The 22888-nt window shown below is 42.8% G+C and overlaps 1 protein-coding gene across 1 annotated transcript in view; it reads right to left on the bottom strand.

The window, feature by feature from the left end:
• Window positions 1–5065: 5065 nt before the first annotated feature.
• The window catches only part of kif26ba (kinesin family member 26Ba), a 105258-nt gene continuing 87435 nt past the window's right edge, over window positions 5066–22888 (bottom strand). Inside the window, exons 13-28 of the mRNA XM_037751182.1 lie at window positions 22413–22745; window positions 22138–22308; window positions 21494–21632; window positions 21073–21331; window positions 20882–20983; window positions 20553–20680; window positions 20028–20207; window positions 19586–19875; window positions 18741–19392; window positions 16346–17283; window positions 15881–16113; window positions 15519–15701; window positions 15192–15406; window positions 12767–13032; window positions 10121–10271; window positions 5066–8761 (exon numbers count right to left, since the gene is read on the bottom strand). Of these exons, the coding sequence (XP_037607110.1) occupies window positions 8613–8761; window positions 10121–10271; window positions 12767–13032; window positions 15192–15406; window positions 15519–15701; window positions 15881–16113; window positions 16346–17283; window positions 18741–19392; window positions 19586–19875; window positions 20028–20207; window positions 20553–20680; window positions 20882–20983; window positions 21073–21331; window positions 21494–21632; window positions 22138–22308; window positions 22413–22745 (4389 nt within the window). The 3' untranslated portion in view covers window positions 5066–8612. The remainder of the gene's footprint in view (window positions 8762–10120; window positions 10272–12766; window positions 13033–15191; window positions 15407–15518; window positions 15702–15880; window positions 16114–16345; window positions 17284–18740; window positions 19393–19585; window positions 19876–20027; window positions 20208–20552; window positions 20681–20881; window positions 20984–21072; window positions 21332–21493; window positions 21633–22137; window positions 22309–22412; window positions 22746–22888) is intronic.

The following is a 22888-nucleotide window of genomic DNA, read 5'->3' as shown; positions in this document are numbered from 1 at the left end:
TCCATTCGTATTGTAATACAAATGTAAACCACCACCAAAATTCGAGACACGGTTGAAGCCTGTGATTGTCAGGTCTCATTAAAAAAGGATTGACATTTGACGAACGAAATCGAAATCTAAGTTTTCTAATTCTGTTCAAGGTTTTGTAAAAAATCTTTTAATTTGTATGTCAAATTGTTCAAATTTTACGCATGAATATGCCACTTTATAAAATTACAAACTGACCCTTTAATAGGTCAATACCACCGGTTGACTTTTTCCTCTCCCCTCTCAGCTGCTTGTTCCTCACACAAAGAGTTGTTGCTGTTTCATATTGTAATAACAGCCAGAGACGGTAGATTTTATCCCCGGTATCGCTTCTCTATTATCTTCTCGTGTTTCAGGGTTCGGTGATAAGGAGTTGACGGATATTACCATATATTCATGAGTAATCTCACCTTACAATGAAAAAGCGAGACAAAGAGCCATATCTCCATGTTAACCCCACATCTTCACCATGTCCTCATCACCCATCCATCTTTCTTTCATCTTTGATTGGACTTCTTCATAATCAGAGCAGGCTCTTAAAACCAGAGGACTGTTGAGCCGAAGAGTAGCAGCTTCCTGGACACATTTCAACTTTACTTTGAGCCCTTGTTGAACGGGAAGTTGCTTGTTTCTTTGGTGTGAGTTTAGCCTTGTTAGCGGCATGGCTCTAGGGATGTTGGTTTGTCTATCAGTCGGTCGGTCGGTCCACCGCTTTACTCCAGACTGAATGATTGCCATGAAATTTAGTCCTACAGGTATTCATAGTCCCCAGAGAATGACTCCTACTGACTTTGGTGATTCTCCGATTTTACATCTAGCGCCACAGTGTGGTTGACATTTGTGGTTTTGAGTGAAATGTCTCAACTAAGGATGTCACGGTGAGGAAATATTCCCACCGGTTAACAAACTTGTGACAACACCGGTGTTACAGATTACACCGGACATTTTACAAGAAAAGACGTCGCTCAATATATGTAGAGAGCTTACTTTGATCTTTGTCGTTGGATGGCTGTGTGTCTGGCCTCTCCAGTCGAGCTTTCGTTGCGAGGCCGCAGGTTTCCACCTGGCGCAGCTGCGCCTTGCACACCGGCTGTGAACGCTCCCTCCTCAGCAGGGCGATTGCCTCATTAACGTTATGGTTCCCTTATAGCATTGGGTTTAAATCTAAAATATTGCCAAATAGGCGCTTTTGCTTTTCGCTTTGACACCAAATCCTCCACCATCGTCTTGCCTGTAAATTCTCTCTCGTCCCGTGTGTGTGAAATCTGACTGCTGCTACTCTAAGCTGAGACTTTCACTTTCAGATTGTAGCGTCCGTTGTCCGACTATCTATTGATAACACGCCGCCGCTGATACGGCAAAATGAACTAAATGGGTTTTATTTCTATAAAAAAAAGCGAAAGGACGGTGGGTGAGTAATGTAATTGGTATACGTCCGACCACTGTGTAACACCGGTAACACCGACTACCGCGGTAAGCCTGATCTCAACAACTTTTGCTAAACTATGCCTAACGGGTAAAATGAGGTTCACCACGAAATCAAACGCTTTGCAGATTTAGGCAGAATATGATGGAAAATAGCACAAAGAAAAGGAAATGCAGCTACAACAAAGACTGTGAAACTACAGAAGGTGAAGCATAGAGATGTTACAAACTAAGGGGCAGAGTAGAAATATATTTCTTTAGAGCTGAAGTAGGCGAGATTGGAGCAAATCTGATTAAAAAAAGTTATTTCTATAAAACGGTTGCTATATCGTGACAGTAGTACATGAAACAGGTAACCTGAAAAAAATCATGTGCCTCTGTGTCTTCCGGTGCTCCTAACGGCATCTGCGAGATTTCACAGACCGGAGGAAATCAAGCAGTAAGAGCTGATCTGAGTTCCGCTGTCCACCTGCTGTCTATGAGAGCCGACTGCCAATCACTTGCAAACTCCGACCAAACGGTCAAACTAGGCAGCGCTGATCAAATATGAATCAATATTATGTTACGTTAATGCCTATGTCTCGCCTCAAATATTTTCAGAATCATCATGTAGTGTACTGTTTAGCTGTAAAATGAGAAAGTTTGTGCCGCCGCCATTGTGAAATCTGGTGAAGGAACGCCAAGTTATGGTTACATGACCGGAGCGCAGCCAATAGGAACGCTCTCTCAATGAAATGACCTGTGATTGGTCAAAGTCTCCCGTCACTGGCTAGATTTACTAAAGCCTGAAAACAGAGCCATGAGGAGGAGCAGAAGTCTAGTTTTCTCTCAGAACACTTGAATTACAATATGCTGAAAGGTAATTATGAAATTTTTGCCCAGTGATGCCAAACATATACTGCCTGCTGCCAAATGTCACAGTTAGATAGACATTATATCCAAATTTTAGACTACCTCTCAGTATTGGTAACTAATGTGTCCCACATTGTCCCACACAAACATGTCTGAAAACCACATTGCTTTGCTTTTGTTTTCTGCTGCAAATTTAAAGTGCTTGAAATTCTTGCTTGAAAAGAAGAAAGGGAGATAGATTAACATTTAAGAGGTGATTGGGATAAACAAATACATCCTCTAGTTCTTTACAGCTTTCAGTCATTTTCATTTTCCGAGCACATATTTAAGTGTCTAAATCCATACAGGCACCTGATTACAAAATGTAGTTAGAGAGGGAAACTGCCAAGAAGATTCACTTGTATTAAACAAGAATACTTCAAGACAAAGGCTAAGTGGACCTGACAATTATCAGGTAGGTACCAATCTCAAAAACAACAACAACTCAGAATAATTTAGCAAAGAAATTAGTCTCCCTGAAATTAAACTCTTGCCTGAAATGATTTTAGCAGATAGATGAGTTTAGAAAGGAGAGTAATAGCCCATTTGGTGAGCGATGATTGCATATTATTCGTCCAAAATTACCCAGGAGATTATCCTCTTACTATATTTTTCAAATTAAATGTTTTTTATAACCTGAAATTCCAGGAATCCACTTGTCTCTCTATTTTGTCCTCCCTAACCTCACCCATCTTATTTCAGCTCTTCCACACCATCTCTCTCTTCTCCAATTCTTCTAACATGTAATCCTTTACTTCTAATCTCTCTCACACGTCTCCCTCTTTCTCTGCATTTCCCTTTTGCTACCTTTATTCTCCTCTCATCTCTCCCGCTCTCTCCCATTCCTTCCTTCACCTCCTTCCTGTTCCCTGCTGTGTGTGGGTGATCAAAGCCGGCTCAACAGGGCAATATGTCACCTAGGAAGCTGCCTACAGGCTAGTGAAGGTATGAACACACACACACACACACACACACACACACACACACACACAGTGAAATCTAGTACATAACAGGCACACAAAGGCGAGCACATTTCCTTGAGGTTTGGGAGTGGAACACTTTATTTCAAATGTGTGAATTCATTAGCCAATAAGAATATGATGTGTAAAGTTTAATACCAGCCAATCTCAGAACCCATCAGCCATCGGTTTATAAAGATTAAGTACCAGGAGTCCTTGTGAAAGAGTTGGCGTAATTTTGGAAGGAGACTTTTCAAATATCCCTATAAAAAGTGACTTGATAGTTAACTTAGTTGTTAGCATCCATCACCTCAGCCGCTGCAGTGGAAATAGTTTCTGTGAGCTGATCAGCCTTTTCATCAATTCTGTGGAAAAGACAGGAGCAACAGGGTTCGGCCATGTCTGGCAAAGATAACTGGATCATCACAAATTAAAAAAATAACCAATGAACCATTGAAGCTTTGTAGTAATCAACACTATAGGCTACCTGACGGTGGGATAACTCGTATTGTATCCATTTGGCTGCTGCACAGGCACAGAGGAACCCCAAAACAAATAATAGCTGATGTAGAAAACATAATAGAGGACATGGCTGAAAATATACTTCAGTTCCTCTTATTGAAAGAAGTTATTAAAATGTGGAATAAAACCTCAAGTTATATATTCCAACAGGAATTGTTACGCTGGCGAACAGGTCAATGAGCATGTTCTGCAGTTACCTGGCTCATCTTTGTTTATTTGGAACAATTTAACATCACAGATTGATAGAAATCAAACTTACATTTTCTCTAGCACAGATAATATGGTTGTATAGCATATGACTTTTATGTCACTATGTATGGAGCCATCTATTGGCTGCCTCCCAGCTGTATTTCACAGCCCGCTCTCATTTCCAGGGCGTCAAATACCGACGCTTTGTCAAGCTCTCGGCATCTGATACCAACACATAAGGCACTTTTTAGCGCAGGGGTGGGCAGTTATTTTTCCTGGGGGGCCACATGAGAAACCCAGATTGTTGCCGGGGGCCAAACAAATGCTGTCAGACGTAACCTCTATTTTATCACTAGATTAAATTATAGAAAACATACTGCACACTTATTTTTCAGCATTTATTATACTGAAAATCACTCCAAACAGCATATTATTAAGAAGATTACATTATATGCAGTAGTCTTTTAACCGTACAGGACTGACTGTTTTGGGTAGTAATATTTCCATTAACAAAACTTAACATTAACACTTACATTTCCTTCTTTCGTTACATGCAGCTTTGTAAAAAGTCCTTGCTGCTTTTGTAGTTTAGCTAGCAATCCCTCGGCTGTCCTCACCTTCTCATCTCCAGATAGGTTTCTGTATTTTTCCGCATGTTTTGTCTCAAAGTGACGGCTCAAGTTGTAGTCTTTGAATACAGCAACATGTCCATTGCAAACTAAGCACTTAGCTTTTAGCGACTGAACAAAGCCACACAGGGAGAGACTGTGAGAGGGGTGGAGGATGGATTAAAAAAAACACAGGACTCTCACCCAGGAGACAGTCCTCCTGGGTAGCCCAGCGCGTTAGGAAGTGACGCCATTGGGTCCTGATAAAGTGTCAGTATGTGACGAGTTAGGATGAGAACGGGTTATATAACCAGTAGATCTTTTATAATGTGTTTGAGTCCTAATGCAAAACATGGGCATTTCATTGGGATTAGGACGGACCGCATGTCGGACGTCTGGCTGTTGACTATTCTATGTTCAAAAGAATGACGAATCAGATGTGATACTCTTTCAATACATTTCTTTATTTACATCCCTCCATCTTGCTCTTCCATCAACACAATGTGTCAGACCACAGTTCTCAGAAACAGTAAATCTACAGAGGACATTATGATCGCAGTCTTGAATCATGGAAACGACACACTCAGTGAAAATCTCACACTTCTTCACATTCACTGGTTTTCACTGAGCATGTGTCATAACGCTGGGTAACTCTTAGGAAATATCTCATTCTTCTATTTAATAGTTTTAATCAGTTCAATCACTGTCTTACAACTGATCAGAATTAAAATGGTTTGACTGCTACAGATAAAATTTGTTTCTGAAAAATGTGACCTGACCCAGACTTCAACATACAATACTGCTTAAGAACTTAAAGATGCTATGTGTCAGACACCCAGATAACACATTATAATTCTTGAACGCTCCAGCAAAACACGCATCAGCACATAACGTCAATTTCTGTTTGTTTGTTTTTTCCCTGGCTACAACCTGATATAACATATACCATTTTGTGAATCATTTTATTTAAAGCACCTGAGAATTAGTGCATCCCTTTTAGTAGGAACCCTTATTCCTGACACCTTTACATGCACTATTAAGTTAGCTATAAACAATATGGGGCCACTAAAACCTCAGGTGTTTGTCACAATTATTGCTAGAATTATAAAGCGTTACCAGGGTAGATTTGGCAGTGACACATCAAGGACGAAACCTCACACATAGCATCTTAAATCTGGAAACAAGTACAGGCCATTTAGCCAATCCAGAGATTGGGGTTCCCAAAACATTCACTACTAATTACACAAGACTGTAGTCAGTACTGTAAGATATACCGGCATTTCACTTAAAAGACATTTTCTTCTTCACAATGTAAAAAAAATTGCCGTAATTTTTAAGTTCTGGTACGGAGCCACATAACTACCCTGGAAGTGAATGTTTTAGGAAACCCAAAACCCATTAAAATCTCCGACAGGAACAACAGGAGCAAACAAAATCAACAGAAAGTATATAAAATAAAAATGAGCGTATATATGATATGTGTACAGTATATATATTTATATATGACATGGGCTCAGCAAAGTATGTACAGTTATTTTTTTTCTTAAAATGCATAGTAACTTTTAAGATCATAAGGTGTAAATAAATAAGAACATATAATAAGCGACTCTGCTCTCCTGAGCTCAAATAAATAAACCTTCATTCATGACTGGCACGGCGAACTGGGAGATAAAAACAGGAAGCGTTCAGAGGTGTCGCAGGGCTACTGTGAAAAACGCTTCATAGGTCCAGTCTGTCAAAAGCATCTCAGTTTCTGGGGTAATTTCCCACTGGATTATCTGGTGGCTGTCACAGTACGTGTACACCACATGAAATGAACGACTGTTACGTCTTTACAGCCACGAGAAGATCAAGACATTTAAAGTCACTTCCAGTTTCTGTGTCAGTCCAGTGGAAGAGATCAAATACTGAGTTTGTTCTATTAGGATCGAGATAAATTTAGCACTACGACGCTTTTGACAAATCACACCAATATCATAATGTCTATTCCTCCTTTTACCTCTCAGACAACAAACAGGATCTCCCATGATGCTCTCTGCCTGCTGGGCAAAAGGCATCCGGAGGGAGAGGGTGGTGGTGGTGAACAACGGGCGTGATGACAGCGATGTAGAAGAAGCATTCGAGGGGTATTGTTCTGTGTTTCAGAGGGAAACGGGCTCTCTCATATATTTATATTTGTACAAACATTTAGATCATAAACATCTCAAGCACCATAGATAATAATATTAACAAATCTTAAGTGTTGCTATCCGTCCAAAAAAAATGGAACCAGGCAGAGATCTATGCCTCTTAATTTGGTCATCATCCGTTTCTTTCTTTAGGTCTCTTTCATTCCTTTATATATGTTTTTAAAATGTATAATGTGTGTCCTTGTAAGAAAAGGGCAAGTTAAATAGCCCATTTGTAACCATAATTGTAGTCCCATGTAAGTATTTCCAGTCTAAATTCATTACTTTGCTCCAATACAAGCCTTAAAAAAGGACATTTTCACACGTTATATCAATGGTCTTCCTCACAATTTACTCTTAAATATCTCTCTTAACCTTAAAATCCATTCTCTTACTATCACACATAGTCTCTACGTGGTCCCATTGCACTCAAATGAAAAAGGATACCTTAATATAAAACACACACATTGACGAATCATTCAGTTAGAATAGAGCAGAACAACACGGATACAAATAACAGACAATCTGCCCGTCAGTCAGTCTGACAGGCAGCCGAGTCGACCGATGGATGTACTTAACACTAGATCAGAGAAAAAACATTTTCATTTCCACTCCTGTGTGGTTCAGACGCTTCATTGCTTTGTGAACATGAAAAAGCCATCACATCTGTATCAGGGGGAACATGCGGTACGTGTGCCCCAGGGGGTCAAAATTCAGATGTGCTCTGTTTGTGGGTAAAGTCAAAAACAACACCACAAGAAACTGGCGCTTTTTTTTTTCTTTGTTTAAACACACATAACTCTGTGTGTTTTTTTTCAAATTGGATTTTTGGTCCTTGCAACAGTTTTGTTGTTTTAAAGAGGACTTGGTCATCCATGTTCTGTAGGTCTTCTTTAATTGTTTAAATTTAGTCTCATCTCTCATCAGTGTACCAAAGACCATTCAAACATACAGTATTAGTTTGTTTATGATATAGTGAAACATTGACCCACAGTAAAACATTCAGAAATGGCTATAAATTCAAAGATTTTCCAAGGACACTGATCTTTTGTGTTTAGTTTTTTTTTCTATGCTAGCACCATACTGACTGCATGTACACAAATTCAGAGAGAAAGAGAATTGGTCTTGGTATTGTTGAAATGTTCACAAGGCACTTATCTAAATAATTTTTTTCTTTGTCCTCCTGTCTTTCTCTTGGTCAGTCTCTTTTATTGACTGCACAACAATACCAGGCCATTCTGTAGTCAGCACTCTGTATTTACAGCCGATGGCTCTCTCAACTGTGTAAAACTCTAAAAAGTGCTCTTCTAAAATGACGGGAGATGAGAAATTGTTCTTCTCCTTTGCTGCAACTCTTCTTTATCCTTGTTTGTGTCTCAGCGGTCTAATTATTCACTTCTCTGGAAAACCTTCACTTGGTTATGTTTGATATTTCTTTTCAGTCTCAGAACCATCTGTCTGCCATATCTAATTCAAAGTGGCCCGTTCATTAGATGCTGTTAAAAAAAAATCAACAGACTCATCTGTCTGTTGGCCTGTTAAATAATTCTATATATCTCCATTACTTTTATCCCTCCATCTCTCCATCCACCTGTCCCTCTGCCTACTTACATCTGGAGGAGACAGGCAGATCGTTGTCCATCCCTGTATCCCTCCTTCCAACTATCCAGTCATCTAACGAGATGTATTTGTTCAGGAGATATTTTCTAAAGGTGTTTTATTAATCGGTGGGTAAAGGGTCCAAATGTTGACATCTAATTGAGTCCAGCTGTATGTCTGCCTCTCCGTCCTCCAGCTCCCCGGCTCTCCATCCCTCCATCCGTCTACCGATGTCTTGAGGAGACGTCGAAGCAGGTGATCATCATGAGGTGAGCTTTGCAGAAGTTGACTCTGGTCTCCAGTTTGTCTGTCACGATCTCCAGAGCTTCCAGATACTCCAGTGAGTCCACTTCGTAGGCCTGCTGTAGCTCAACTGAACAGGGACAGACAGGCAGAGATACAAAGGTGACACACTTTGCTAAAACACCGTTATACATACTCTGTTTATGAGTATAGAACTCATTTTAAAGTCTGGTGATTTTCAATATTTGTCAAAAAAGACAAAAGAAGTCTGATTGTATAGAAGTCTATGAGAAAATGACCCTACTTCTCACTTGATTGATTACCTCAGTAAACATTGTAAACACGGGTTTATGGTCTTGATCGCTTGTTTCAAGTCTTCTTCAGCACAGCATGATGTTCATTTAGTAAATTATGGTTCCATTTAGAGTCAAATAGACCATAACGCAGGCAATGCTTTAGGGCGTGGCTACCTTGTGATTCACAGGTTTCTACCACGACATTTTGGTCACCTAAAAATGTCTTATTCAGTGTTCGGTTGTACTTAGCTCCACCCTCTCATGTTACTTCTGGTTGCAAAAAAACAAGACGGCGACGCCCAAAAACCAAGATGCCAAAATGCCGAACTCAAGGCATCAAAACTGCAGGCCACAAACCAACGGGTGACATCACGGTGACTTTGTCCACTTGTTATATACAGTCTATGGAAGGAACCACTGGTCTTGGGTCCACAATCCACAAACAGGGTAGGGAAGTCGGAAAGTATTGAGTCAGACTTACACTTTGTTGGTTTTGGTGTTTTCATTGTTCTCTAAGTCGAGATGAAATGAAAAATGCCTTTTTAACCCTGTTAGATCACCTCTCTAGTCATATTGTGCACCTATATAACAAAATATGCAAAGAAAATTCAAAAATCAATTTATTCATATTTTTACATCAAAATCCAATCATCTTTTCTTCCTGTAAAACAAAATTTGACGTGTGCTTACGTAAGATAGTACCAACCAATAATATCATGACGTCCATCCATCAATCAATCTGCAACTTTTAGCGACAAACAAGGTGTGTGCTGTAGCTCCGTATCGCGCTACATTCTAAGCCCGCCACTTTTTAGCGGTCCAATCAAATGCGAAGGATTTCATTTAGAGCCCTCTTGTAACTGTACACCGCTCAAATACTCTGTTTCACTCGGGAACACTCTCAGTGCAGAAGCCAAAGACGCTCTAACTTCCGCTTCCCTGGGACTTTAAATACTTTCTTTTAAGACCGCACATGATTGATAAAAAGAATAAGTGTAAACACCTATTCTCAACCTTTTTAAACAAATAATGAATTTCAACAGACAAGAAACATTAGAGACAATATGCGTAATAATTTATGTCAGTCATTTCATAAAAACAATTTTCTAACCTGTTGAGAACAACTAGTGCAGAATACATGATAAGACACACACACACATACACACTCCCTGATGTGTCAGAGTCCTACTTACACTCGGTGGTCCATTTGTGCGGCTCCAGCATCAGGTACTGTTTGGTTTGTTCCAGCTCCTTCTTCAGACACTGGTACTTGGCTCTGACCTCACTGATTCTCTGCTGACGGTGTTCCAGCAGACGGAGCTTGGCACTGACGTACACAACCTCCTGACACACACACACAGAGAGAGAGAGAGGACAGATATGGATTTTATTCACCTTTACTTAGCCAGAGAGAGTGTGTTGTGAAACACATGTGGCTCTCTTTCAGCAGCAGCCTGCTTAACATTCACACAGTTGCATACATTCGCACCTCATCGACCCTTCAGTGTGACCGCAGTCGAGTGCTTTCGGACACTGAGCGGCTTCACTGGAGCGGTCGGGGGTTAAGTGGCTTTCTTAAGGCCTGCTGTAGGGAAAATCTATATTTCATGGGTTTCTCTCTCATCCTCTCTCCCAAGGCTCACAATGCTCCCTCCGCTGAATACATAAAGGTTTAAGAGTGGAAACCCACAAACCTGCACCATGCATTCATTTGCAACTATTTCAATTTCTGCTAAATCTGTGGAATTTTTAATAATTTCTACAATGAAGTAACACAGAGGGGAATAGATGTAGATTTATTTAAAAGAAAAAGCTCACTATTCATACAGAACGTAGCGCTAATGTTGATTCATTCTTTTCGTGAAAATCCTTACTGTTGTATTTTTCACTTGAGATGTTTTTTCTTATGTCTCTTTCCTCATTAACACACACAATACAGTAGCTTCACTTCTTATGTCTCTGTCTTTTCCTCCTCCTCTTGTTCTCCTCCAGCAACAGTGTCCAGCAGAAGAACACTTATTGCTTTTTAATGTGCCCCACAACTATTATTCATCAAATCAATTTCTTTGACATGAAGTGCAATATGCATCGTGCCCTCTGGGCCTCTTTCTCTGCTCTTTGGCTCTCCACCTTCTTTAATTCTCTCTCCACATTTCTCATTCTCTCTCACGTAGCACCATACAGTATATTCTCCTTTCTTTAACCCTTTCCTGCTTTATTTGCTCCCTCTTCCACATTGCTATTTCTCCCTCCTTTCCCACCTTTCCTAGCCTCATTTTATCCTTTTCCCTCACTTTACTGTATGTGAATGAGTTTCTTTTGCCCGTGGGGATTGGGGAATTCTAGTCTGATCTGTACCTTCCATGTTTGTAATTCTCACACAGCCTCCTTCACTGTACAGCCGGTGAAAACAACCTCCAGTTAAACTAGACCCAACTGAATACTGACATCCACCACATTGTGAGGAAAACTGTGGTTAATACAGTAATATATTTTGAGGGGAATGTAAACCTTCATTCTGTATTTTCTATAGGATGGATGCACTTTACAAACTGAAGCCCGAAATCTTAAATGTGGTCCAGTTGAAACTTGTTATTGTTAAATTGCATCATTATCAATGATGCAGCCACCGTGTAGCTCAGGTTTGTCTTCCCCCCTCTCACCCATGCCTCACCCGCCTCCTTTCTTTTCTATGTATGTATATATTGTACACTGCACAGATGTTTTACATTTTGTATATACTGTATATATAGAACTCTGCGTAGATGTTTACATTCCAACTGTACCTTAGTTTATTCCTATGTACATATTTATTCCCGTATGTATTTATTGCTTGTAAATAGAGCCAATACAACTCAGCAAACGTGCAATATCCAGAAGTGCAATATCTTACAGGTTTTTTTATAGGTCACAGCAAAAACATGTTTTCTATTTATAATATATATATTTTTAGGGCTGTCAATCGATTAAAATATCTAATTACGATTAATCACATGATTTTTTATAGTTAATCATGATTAATCGCAAGTTTATCGCACATTTTTGTATCTATTCAAAATGTACCTTAAAGGGAGATTTGTGAAGTATTCAAAACTCTAATCAACATGGGAGTGGGCAAATATGCTGCTTTATGCAAATGTAAGTATATATGTATTATTGGAAATCAATTAACAACACAAAATAATGACAAATATTGTCCAGAAACCCTCACAGGTACTGCATTTAGCATAAAACTATGCTCAAATCATAACATGGCAAACTGCAGCCCAACAGGCAACAACAGCTGTCAGTGTGTCAGTGTGCTGACTTGACTATGATTTGCCCAAAACTGCATGTGATTATCATAAAGTGGGCATGTCTGTGAAGGGGAGACTCGTGGGTACCCATAGAACTCATTTTCATTCACATATCTTGAGGTCAGAGGTCAAGGGACCCCTTTGAAAATGGCCATGACAGTTTTTCCTTGCCAAAATTTAGCGTAAATTTGGAGCATTATTTAGCCTATTTATCAGCAAGCTAGTGTGGTGTAGCTGGTACCAATGGATTAGGTTTTTCTAGTTTCATATGATACCAATATATACACTCTAGCTTTAAAACGGAGCCCGCTACAACCTGAAAATCACAATCACAATTTGTGTTAATGCGTTAAAGAAATTACTGCAGTTAAAATGAATCAACACGTTAACTTCGACAGCCCTAATATTTGTACTCTTCTTTATTTGTATTACTATTTGATATACAGTATGTGCATGCACCGTCAGGATTTCTACTTAAGTTTCGTCGTACTTTGTTCAATGACTGATGAATAAAGGAGTTCTGATATACTTTACTTCTCTCACCTTGCCCCCTACTTTGTCTCTCCTCTTCTGCAGTCGCTCGACGTCGTCTATCTCATACACCTTGATCTCGAAGGTTTCTGTTGTTGCGGTCGCGCCCCGGAGGTTTGAGGGAGTTGGGGGCCCCAGTGGGCCATCTACCCAGCATGCACCTGGGCTGGAGGAGGAGGAAGAAGAGGAAGTGATGGCCTGTTTGGAGGAGCGGTGAGAAGGTGAGGAGGAGGAAGAGTCCAAGGTCAGTGCTGGGATCAGACGGCGACGCTGGAGGCCTGAAACAACAAATAAGATGAGTGTTACACACCACCAGAGTTTATCATAGTGTGTGTTTCCAGACATAGAAACACATTTGGTGATATATACTGTAGCCGTTCATCTCTCTTATTCATTTATTTAGTATTGTCCAATGCTTAGTCTAACACTGCTCAATAAAACAAATGACACAAAATAGGTATTTCTTAAATTTTTCCACAAGTAAAGCATTGTAGTAAATTGTGCATTTTATCAGTGGCTAGTCTTCATCAAAGTTAAAGGGAAACTCTGTCCTACTTGTTCACTCTTTATCGTTTGCTGTGTTTTACAGAGGAAAACAGGACGATACAGGACATGGATATAAAAACAGAATATTGTAAGCTGAGGAAAGAGATCATGGGTGGTAGAGGAAAGAGATGGATATGGATGAATCACTGGAGGGAGGCAGAAAGGAAAGGACAAACGAAAAGCATTGAGTGATTGAAAAAGCAGAAAGGGAACTAGAAACAGATAATGGAGTGTGAAGTGAGATAAAAAAGTTTAGTCTCTGTTCATGAAGCCCACAGATAAGAGCAGCAGGTCACTCTCTAATCTGCCCACTACGCTACAATGAACACACACACTCACTCACTCATACATGCACACACGCTTTGCATAGAAATTGCCAACCATGTAGGAATGAGAGTTATCAGATTCACCAGGAACTGAGAGATAAGGTGTGAGAGAGAGAGAGAGAGAGATAGAGAGAGAGAGAGAGAGAGAGAGAGAGAGAGAGAGAGAAAGAGAGAGAGAGAGAGAGAGGAGAGAGAGAAAGTGGTGATTTTAATAAGGTTGCTGCTGTCTTTTGGTCTCATTGTGGCACAGAGAGGTCAAGCAGAGACATTAGTATTTCATTAGGTAGTAGGAAGCGGAATATAAGAGGACAGAGAAAGAATGAGTGTCTGCAGAGTGGAGAAGGTGGGAGAGGAATATATGAGAAGTAGAGACATAGAAGAAAATGTGAGAGTTAGTGAATCCAATCTAATGGATATCAAGCATGAAGGGAGACCCAGCTGGAGATGTGATTAAAATTTCGATCGCACTAACATCTTCACACGTTGCTTCAGTCTGCGACACATCTGTCCGTTCTTACTATTTATATTCTGTCTGCCTGAATTGGGACTGAATTGTTGTATCCATTTTGAACAACAAACAGAGTAATCCTTTCTGTCTTCTTGTGACAGTTTGACAGGGAATGCTCTCTTTGAAGCACAGAATCAGTTGTGGTTAAAAGGAAAATGAGAGTAAAGGCGAGGCCGCGTCGTACACACATTGGATGGAAAGGGTTACTCCAATTTAAAAGAATAATCAGAGACACACCAGGAAGAGCTGCCTCTGTCCAATCTGATTTTATGCACATATCCATCCTCGTGGTTAACCAGTAGAGTGTAATTTGGCGGGCACATTAGCAGCCTCTCTGTGTGCTGTTCTGGTGAATATATATTCATTACAGCCCACACCAGCAGATTCCCTTTACCATTTCACAGATGGGTGGTCAGGGTCACCTTTCCTACCTGCAACCTCCTTCTGCAGCCACAGCTTCTTTCACTTTTCCCTGACCTGTTCATTGCTTTCTCATTATTTCTACCAGTTCTATCTTCATTGTGTAGCTTTATATATATATATTTTTTTTTAAAAGCTTTAGCAGTCTTCTGATCACATTTTCTCAAAGCTTTCACCTTTATAGATTTCATAATACAATAATTATTTAGGTGCTTTTTAGCTCTAAAAGCTAAGCGTGCATGCTGAGTGTGGGCTAAAAAATTAGTACATATTGAGAACAGGATAAATCAGGTGGTCATCTTTGCATTTGGCTTTGTGTTCACTGATTGAGAAGTTAATTATTCATTCACGAAAACGAACCATGAGTACAGTTCTCATTTGATTTTGTAGACTTTGTTGCCACAGGGTGCTTGTACGTTCATGTCTTTCACAAGTGTTATTCATAACACACTCAAAGCTTTGTCATATCTAAATTAAGGGGTGCTGTAGCTCTACTGATTAAGGCAAATGACAGATTTACCCCCTATAAAGTAGTAGTAAGCCGATCCCCTCTCTTGTCATCCTCCATGATGCTCCATAATCCAATTAAGTGAAAACGTCATTGAAGCAATATTTAGAAAATAGGTTTAATTGTGACCTGTGTTGCTCCGGCTCTTCTTGCTGCTCTTGGAGCTCCGTCTGGAGGAGGTGGTGGCTGAGCTGTGCTCACTGAGGGAGTCCTGAGCTGAGGAGGTGCTTCCTGTGTTCTCGCTGCTGTCTCTCAGCATGCTCTCATAGCCACTGCTGCCTCCGCTGTGGTAAAACAAGGCTGTCTTCCCCATGGCCGGGGGCAGCTCGCCGCTCAGTACGCTGCTGTTAGAGGCAGAAGGAGATCACAGTTAAAGGTAAAATAAATTAAAAAAAACAATATGCTTTAAGCAGCACTGAAGGGATTTTGTGACAAATTTAATGAACTTGAGGTTACCTGTTGTCACTAGCATGGCCGCTGCTGCAGCGATGTGCTTTTCTGGGAGCTGTGATCTTGCTGTAGGGGGAGGGCAGCGTTTGGACCACTGTTGCCTTCTCCTCTCCCCCGCCACCTCCACCTCCACCTCCACCTCCACTACCACCTCCACTACCACCACTTCCTGCTCCAGCTCCCCCTCCACTGAGGACAGGAAAATAGGATACAAGGGTTTAACCCATTTATTGTCATATAATGAACTCAATTAATATAAAGTGCTCTATGAATCTTGCAGTTTGCGTAATTTCAGCATAATTCTTTGCTTAGGATATGTCCTACTAAATGCTTGAAATGTAGAACGAAATAAAGTCAAACTGGCTAACCTTGCCCCTCCAACTCCTCTTTCCTCTGCTGGATCTGTGCCACCTCCCTGGGCATGACTCCTGGAACGGGTGCCTGCACTTCCCTGGAGGAGCTCTGAGATTCGACCGTTGACAGCCCGGAGAGGCAGCTTGGCAGCCAGGCTTCCCCCTCGACTGCGGCTCAAAGACTGGGTAGACCAGGATCCAGATGAAGGTGCCTGCTGCTGCGGAGGGCTCTGGACTGAGCTCTGGGGCTGAGGAAACACATAAATGGATGCTTAAGTGGTTGGAAGGAGAAACGGAGGCCATGATGGCTTGAATTACTTGCATTGAGATATTGATGCAGGTTTTCTTGTGTTAAAAGTGCACAAGGAGGAAGGTCTCACAGTTGTTTTTCTAGTTTTGTCTGATGAGCTGAGTCATGTAGTTTACAGCTGTTAAACGTGTGTTCATTTACAGTAAAACAAAAATTCCTTGCTACTGTACCTTCCCAATAGGAGGAAGGCTAGAGCTGCGGCTGGATGCTTGGCTCAAAGACTTGGTGGAGAAGCTCAGAGTTTTAGTGCTGGATGCAGACAGACTCCTGGCCTTGGGACTGCTGGTCATCAGCAGCTTGCTGACTGCTGAGATCTTTGACTGGCCGCTGGTTTTGGCTGGTGACTGTGGAGCGCTGCTCGGAACGGGACTGGTACTGAAACTGGGGCTGCCGGTGTTTCCAGTTGGAGAAGATACCGATCCAGCACGGGTGAGACTGCGCCCAGTGCGAGGCATGGTGCTGTCCCCCCTCACTCCTCCTCCTCCTCCTCCTCCTCCTCCTCCCCCTCTCAGACTCGCCCCTCTCTCCAGAGAGAAGCAGTCGTAGTGGTGGGAACCACCGTGGGAGCCGTGGACCCGACCCAGAGAGTTGGTTCTGTTTGCAAGCTGTTCCAACTTGGCGCTGAAAAGTCTGCTGCTGTCTATGCTGGAGCCTCGTTGTCTGGCGATCCCAGCATCATCTGCTGAGCTGCCCAGTAATGATGCTCCGTGGCTGGGCTGGTGGAGAGGGCTGACTGCTCGGTTCCGCTGGTCGAGGCTGGACTTCCGTATCGGCGGCAGAGGTGGGATTCCCCCCTTCCTGTGGGAGAAAAAGCCCTGTTTTCCAGTTGACCCCCGGCGGTCAAGTGTGGAGCGGGGACTGCAGGGGGTTGAAGTGGTGACGCCAAGATTGCGGTACTCGATTCCATTGTCCAAGCCGTCGTAGCGGTTGAGACGGTGCCAACCGCGGGGAAGACTGGCAGTACGGTGGATATCTGAGCTGTAGATAGTAGTCAGGCATTCTCCCTGGGCAACAACAGCGACCATCTCGCAGCCATCCACCACTCTCTTAAAGGAATCTGGAGACGACGCAACCTCACCTCCTGAACTAGAGCTGCCATGATCCCCACCTGGTGATGGGAGAATAGCAAATAAGAAAGAACATAGACTTAGTTTAAGAATCCTGTTAATCTTTTACTTTTAAACAACATTTCACTGTTTATTACCATCAGGCCCAGACTAGCCACTGACCAGCTGATTGAAGTGTCAGTGGTTTAAAAGCAACGACCCCTCATCAAACTATAAAGCGCGGAATCTGTCCGTCTGTCTTTCTGTATGTCCTTCGCATATCTCGAGAGCTGCTCTTCTGATCGACTTCACACTCGGCGGGTGTATTGCTCAGGACCAAAGGGAGTGCAGTGTTGAATGTGGTGCAGTTTGGCCCGATGGTGACGCTATAACAATGAACTTTAGGTTTTGGCCTGTAACCTTTGAACCCTAAGTCTCAGAAACAAAATTCATGGATTTTGTGGGTCCAGACGAATCTATCCATATAAGCCACACCCCTTTGCATCTATATTAATCTTCTACCGTTTTGAATTGTATCCCAATCAGATTTTTTGCTATTCCTCCTACAAATTTTGAGCAATTGTCGCCAAATTTGTTACAAAACATCTCTGGACCAAACCGGAAAAAAGTAACTCTTTTGTATTGTTGATGAGCCATACAGTTTTGCTATAGCTGGCCCTGAAAGTTAGCTCAAATGCTGTGGGCAGTGCTTATATTACAAAAAATGTCATATCTCCCAAACGCTTTGACCTGACCACATTTGGTGGACACATGTAGATATAGCGCTTTTCTAGTCTTCCGACCCATTCACACAAACATTCATACACTGATGGCAGAGGCTGCCATGCAAGGTGCAAACTTTGCCCATCAGGATCTAATCTAAATACTCATTCACACACTGATGGCTCAGGGGAGGGCTTCATTGGCTTCACTTCACACACAAGCTCCCTTGACCTCCCTTCCTCAATTAACCCCAGTTGTCTTGCTCAAGGACACTTCGACATGTGACCGGAGGAGCCGGGGATCGGACCGCCGACCTTCTGATTGGTGGACGACCTGCTCTACCTTCTGAGCCACAGCCGCCCCAAATAAATGATGCAGCATTGACATGTTTGGTGCCATTTGGTCAATAGGTGGCGCTGTAGCAGCATTATCTAACTATAAAGGATGGTATCTCTGTCTGTGTATGTATATATATGACTGCCCTTTGCATATCTCGAGAACCGTTCATCCAATCAACTTCACACTTTACGGGTAAAAGCAGCCATAATGCAAGCAATTGGCCCGTTCCAGATGGGCAGGCGCTCCGAACGAGCGCTTCACCAATGTTTTTAAATACTGGAAATAAAGACCCATATTATCTGTTCTGTCAGGACACTTGATCATAGCTACTAGAGTTTCATGATGATCAACAGAAGTCGAGTCAAAGCTCTGAGGAAATGCCAAGTGTAAAACAAACACTCCATAAGTACACAAAAATTCCCAGTCTGAATTATAATCCCAGTCCTGCCCCGCTTACCGTCCCTGCAGAAGCTCCGGTGGTCTCCGTTCGCAGCTCCAGTCTGGTACTTTGAATGCTCTACGTCCCTCTTCTCTGGCTTCACTTCACACACAAGCTCCCTCTCCTTCATGCCACGCTTCAACCAGGGGTCTTCAAAGCTCATCTCGCTGGACATAGAAGCTAAAAGTGGTGCTTTAAATATGTCTTTCATTAAGCTGGACTTGGTGGGTGAAGAGAGGATGGTTGGTTCCTTTATAACCATGGGTTTGACAGCCACACATGGGTGCACACTAATGGTGGTCTTGAAGGGAGAGAGGCTACCAGGTAATGCCAGAATTTGGATGTTAGTTTTAGCCATTGATGGAGGCAGCTTCCTCAGCCTGTCTTTGGTTGGAGTCGCCTTATCACTCCCGTTTTCCGACAGCACCACTTCTCCTTCCAGACTCCCTCTTCTTGGGCTGCCGCAGCTTTCGTAACAAAGGCTCTGGTTGGGTTCAGGTTCAGCCAGGGCCTCACCTTGCTGGCTCTGGGACTGACTGAAGCTGTGGAGAGACTGGTCAGCTTCACTGCCCATGCTCAGATCACTCATCCAGGAGGAGATGGGTGAACCACAGTTAGACATCCCTGAGGCTAAGGCTTCACCTTCTATCCGCAGCTTGGTCATGGCCACCTACAGCAGGACACAAGTAAATTGGGTATGGCATTTTGAAATCCAAAAAAAAATGATTTAGGCTCTGGTGAAGTAGTACAAAAGGGTTCTTATGGTTCAAATAAGATCAAATCAGCCATATGTGTGAACATTAGCTCAAGTTTAGAACACATTTCCACATGCCAAATGATCTTAGTGAGTCAGTCACACTAACCTCTGCAATTGCAGCAACGTCCGTAACCCCTGAGGTTGTTGCAGGACCTGCAGTCATGTGGTAATCCTCTACAGATCCATCCTCAGCAGCACTGATGACGCAGGCGTCTTGAGAGCAACAGTCACTTTTGAAGCTGATGATGCTCGTTGGACGACAGGTCAGGCCCTGAGTCTCCATGAGAGCTGTAACAATGAGGTCCTCCTCACCTCCAGAAGCCACGGTGTACACCAGTTCATCCTCCACAAGCGAGAGAGGTCCAGCTGTTCCTACAGATGCTGCCGGTCCCGAGGCTGCAAGTGGAGGATAGTTTGAGAACCAAGTTACCACATTTGGGGAATAATTGCCTATATTTGCCGTCATAGTTCTTTCTCTTTCTTTGCATATGACTTATTTTTATATTTCACCCCCCTCTCCTTGTGTAAAAATAGCAACTGGAACTCACCATCCCTGTGCGTGTCCAGGGGTATCGGTGGGACGTCGTCGTCACAGAGCGTCTCCGCTGATCCCAGGCTGGCAGACAGAGACTGAGCTGGCTCTCGGACTTGTGGACTCATGCCCACCGGAGACGTCCTGGACAGCAGGGACTCTGTGGAGGAACGGCCGCTGTCTGCAGCCAGACTGTCTGCAGAATCACAAACACACATTTGGCGTCGTGATTAATTTTGTTTTCCAAGTGCAGAATATAAGGAAATTGGCTTCACACTATGATGCCAATTTGGAACCACTGGTTATACTGATAAACAGTGTTGTGCTGAGGCGACTCAGTATGTGGCTGTATTTTATGTGCCTCAAGACATTTATGTAGATGCTGTTATCGCCTTTTGGCATAAAACAGCAACAACATTACCTGCCGGAGGGAGAGGCATGTAAGGACGCCTAATAACAGACTTTTCATACATCATTAAGTCTTAAGCAGCACCAATACAGTACTCCACTCTAAAGCATAAACATGTAGAAAGAAACATACTGTCTGAGGTCAAAGCGTCTGTGGCCTGTCCGTCCTGAGCAAGAGTGTGTGAGGACAGAGGGGGCGTCGCCGGCATCACGCCCTTCTGGGTGTACACTTTACACCGCTGGGACGGGGAGGACGGCGGCCTGAGGAGGAATACAAGAATCAAATCACTGTTTATTACATGCAACTCCTTACAGTTTGATATAATAATAATAACAAAAACATCATCAAGAAATAATATTTGTATTAATATTCAATATTAAGGTTTTTTAGACATCTTCCAAATGTTGTTTTCATTAAAACTGGAGTCCACAGTTAACGTTATATATGTCTGTGTACTTTACCTGTAGTCTGCGGTTTTGGTCAGACTGGCGATGCCGAGGCGTGGCGATCCTAACGGGCGTGCCTTCCCATCAGTGTTACCGCCCAAATTCAGACTCTCACGGCTGTTCAGAGAGACAGTAAAGGAGACATCTCGTCACATGCACGGAAAATAAAACTCACACAATTCATACATAGCTCCACCTGTCCTCACCTGTCATGCAGGGAGCTCTTAGTCCTAAGCAGCGGGTTAGAGGTGATGCTGCTGCTTCCTGTAACGCTCCTGGCACTAGTAACTATGGGGGAACCAGAACTCTGAGCCAGGTTGTGGATCATCGTGTGGGCCAGCTCGGCCTCTTCCACCACCTCCTTGATCTCCTGCAGCTGCTGGTCATTGGTCCTCCTCCTGGAGGCTGCTGCTGCTGAGGAGGAGGAGGAGAACTGCACTGCACCTCCTACAGCACATGGAGAGCCTGTGGGATGTTGGACAGAGCAATGTTTTCTGAATGACCAAAGCTTACAAGAACTGTAAAATGGGACTTGGCTAGTTTACAGAAGCCTTCAAAGACAGTTTTTGGTCACAAAGACGCTGTAATAAAACATGTATATAGAGTATATGTAATGAATGAATTAACCTGTTTTGGTTTCTGTATCCAACACTGCAGGAGAGCCAGGTGCAGAAGGAGGTGAGGATGGGACAGCTGAAGATGGACATGGTTCTTGTTTGGCTCCTTGTTTGCTCGCTGGAACCTCTTCAAAGGGGAACTTTGACACCTGAACAATGAGGCAGGATGGACGAAAAGCATAAATGCTTTGATTTGATTGTTCACAAAGGAACTTCTCTCCATTTATGTCACCTTTATTTCAAATTAAGAGCACACTGTTATCCAAGACAACTTCAGTGGTGGTGGATGAGAATAAAACATAAAAACCTGCATTAGAGTCATGCAAATAATGGGGTCTTGTACAAAATATATTAACAATAAGGTAATGCCTTTTCAAATGCATTATTTTGTAACACAATTGGCAGCATATGCTTATTGAAAAGGATGGAAAATTGCCACCACAAACACAAGCTGTGAAAGCAAGCAAAAGGGTATGCAGACACATGCAGAAAATATTAAGTAGATACAAACAAAACCCTTTTTTCCATTTAAATAGATGGTGTTCAGCTTGTCAAGCAACCTGTCAAACGTCAATACAGCATCTCCTTCTCTTCTCTGGTATATTTAGTTTTTATTGTAATCATAGCAAAAAAAGGACAGAAATCTCTTCTCACCTCCTCGCTGCCATCGATGCAGCCCAGTCTCTCCTGCAGCTCAGCGAAGGTGTTGCATTTCAGGCACTCGGCTCCTTCCTCTGGGACGGGAGCCAACGGCTGCCCCAGCAGTGACTGAGAGGGCTGAGGCTGAGAGGGGCCACTGGGTTGGTCCTCTGGTTGAGACTGAACCTGTTGGAGCAGAAAACATGAAGACATAAGTGTTTCTCTGCAACAAATATTTGTAAGATTACTGCTGATTGTGTGAACTCTAAATGTAAATATAGTTAAATTACCTTGCTCTGGGCTCCTGCTGCCTGACTTTGTGTTTGATGCTGCTCTGACGTTTTACCTCGAAGCAAAGCGGGAATAATCGGTACAAATTCTGGCGGCCCCTCATTGTCTGTCAGCTCTCTATCCGACACCGCAGCCCCATTCGGGCCCACGTAGATCACCGTGTCACATGACTGCTCGCTGCTCGAATATTCGTCAGGGTCACTGGACAGTCGCAGCAACGGGAGGTCAGAGTCGGTGTCACCGCGGTGATGGAAAGGCCGCAGATGGGTCGGACGACGCATGCGACCCTCCTCGCAGGAGCTCTCTCCTCCAGAGGAGCTGGACGTGTATTGCTGAGGAGGGATGGAGACAGACACGGAGTAGGTGGTGAGAGAGAAAATATTCCCTTTTTAGATTCGCAGAGCATGTTTCTTTTTTTGCCTTTAATTGACAGTTCACACCAGAGAGAGACGGGAAAGATGGAGAAGAGAGAGAA

Source organism: Sebastes umbrosus, chromosome 2 (assembly GCF_015220745.1).
Source record: "Sebastes umbrosus isolate fSebUmb1 chromosome 2, fSebUmb1.pri, whole genome shotgun sequence".
Lineage (NCBI taxonomy): Eukaryota > Metazoa > Chordata > Actinopteri > Perciformes > Sebastidae > Sebastes > Sebastes umbrosus.
The sequence above is the reverse complement of the archived record's forward strand: the minus strand, read 5'-3'. Positions and strand labels throughout refer to the sequence as shown.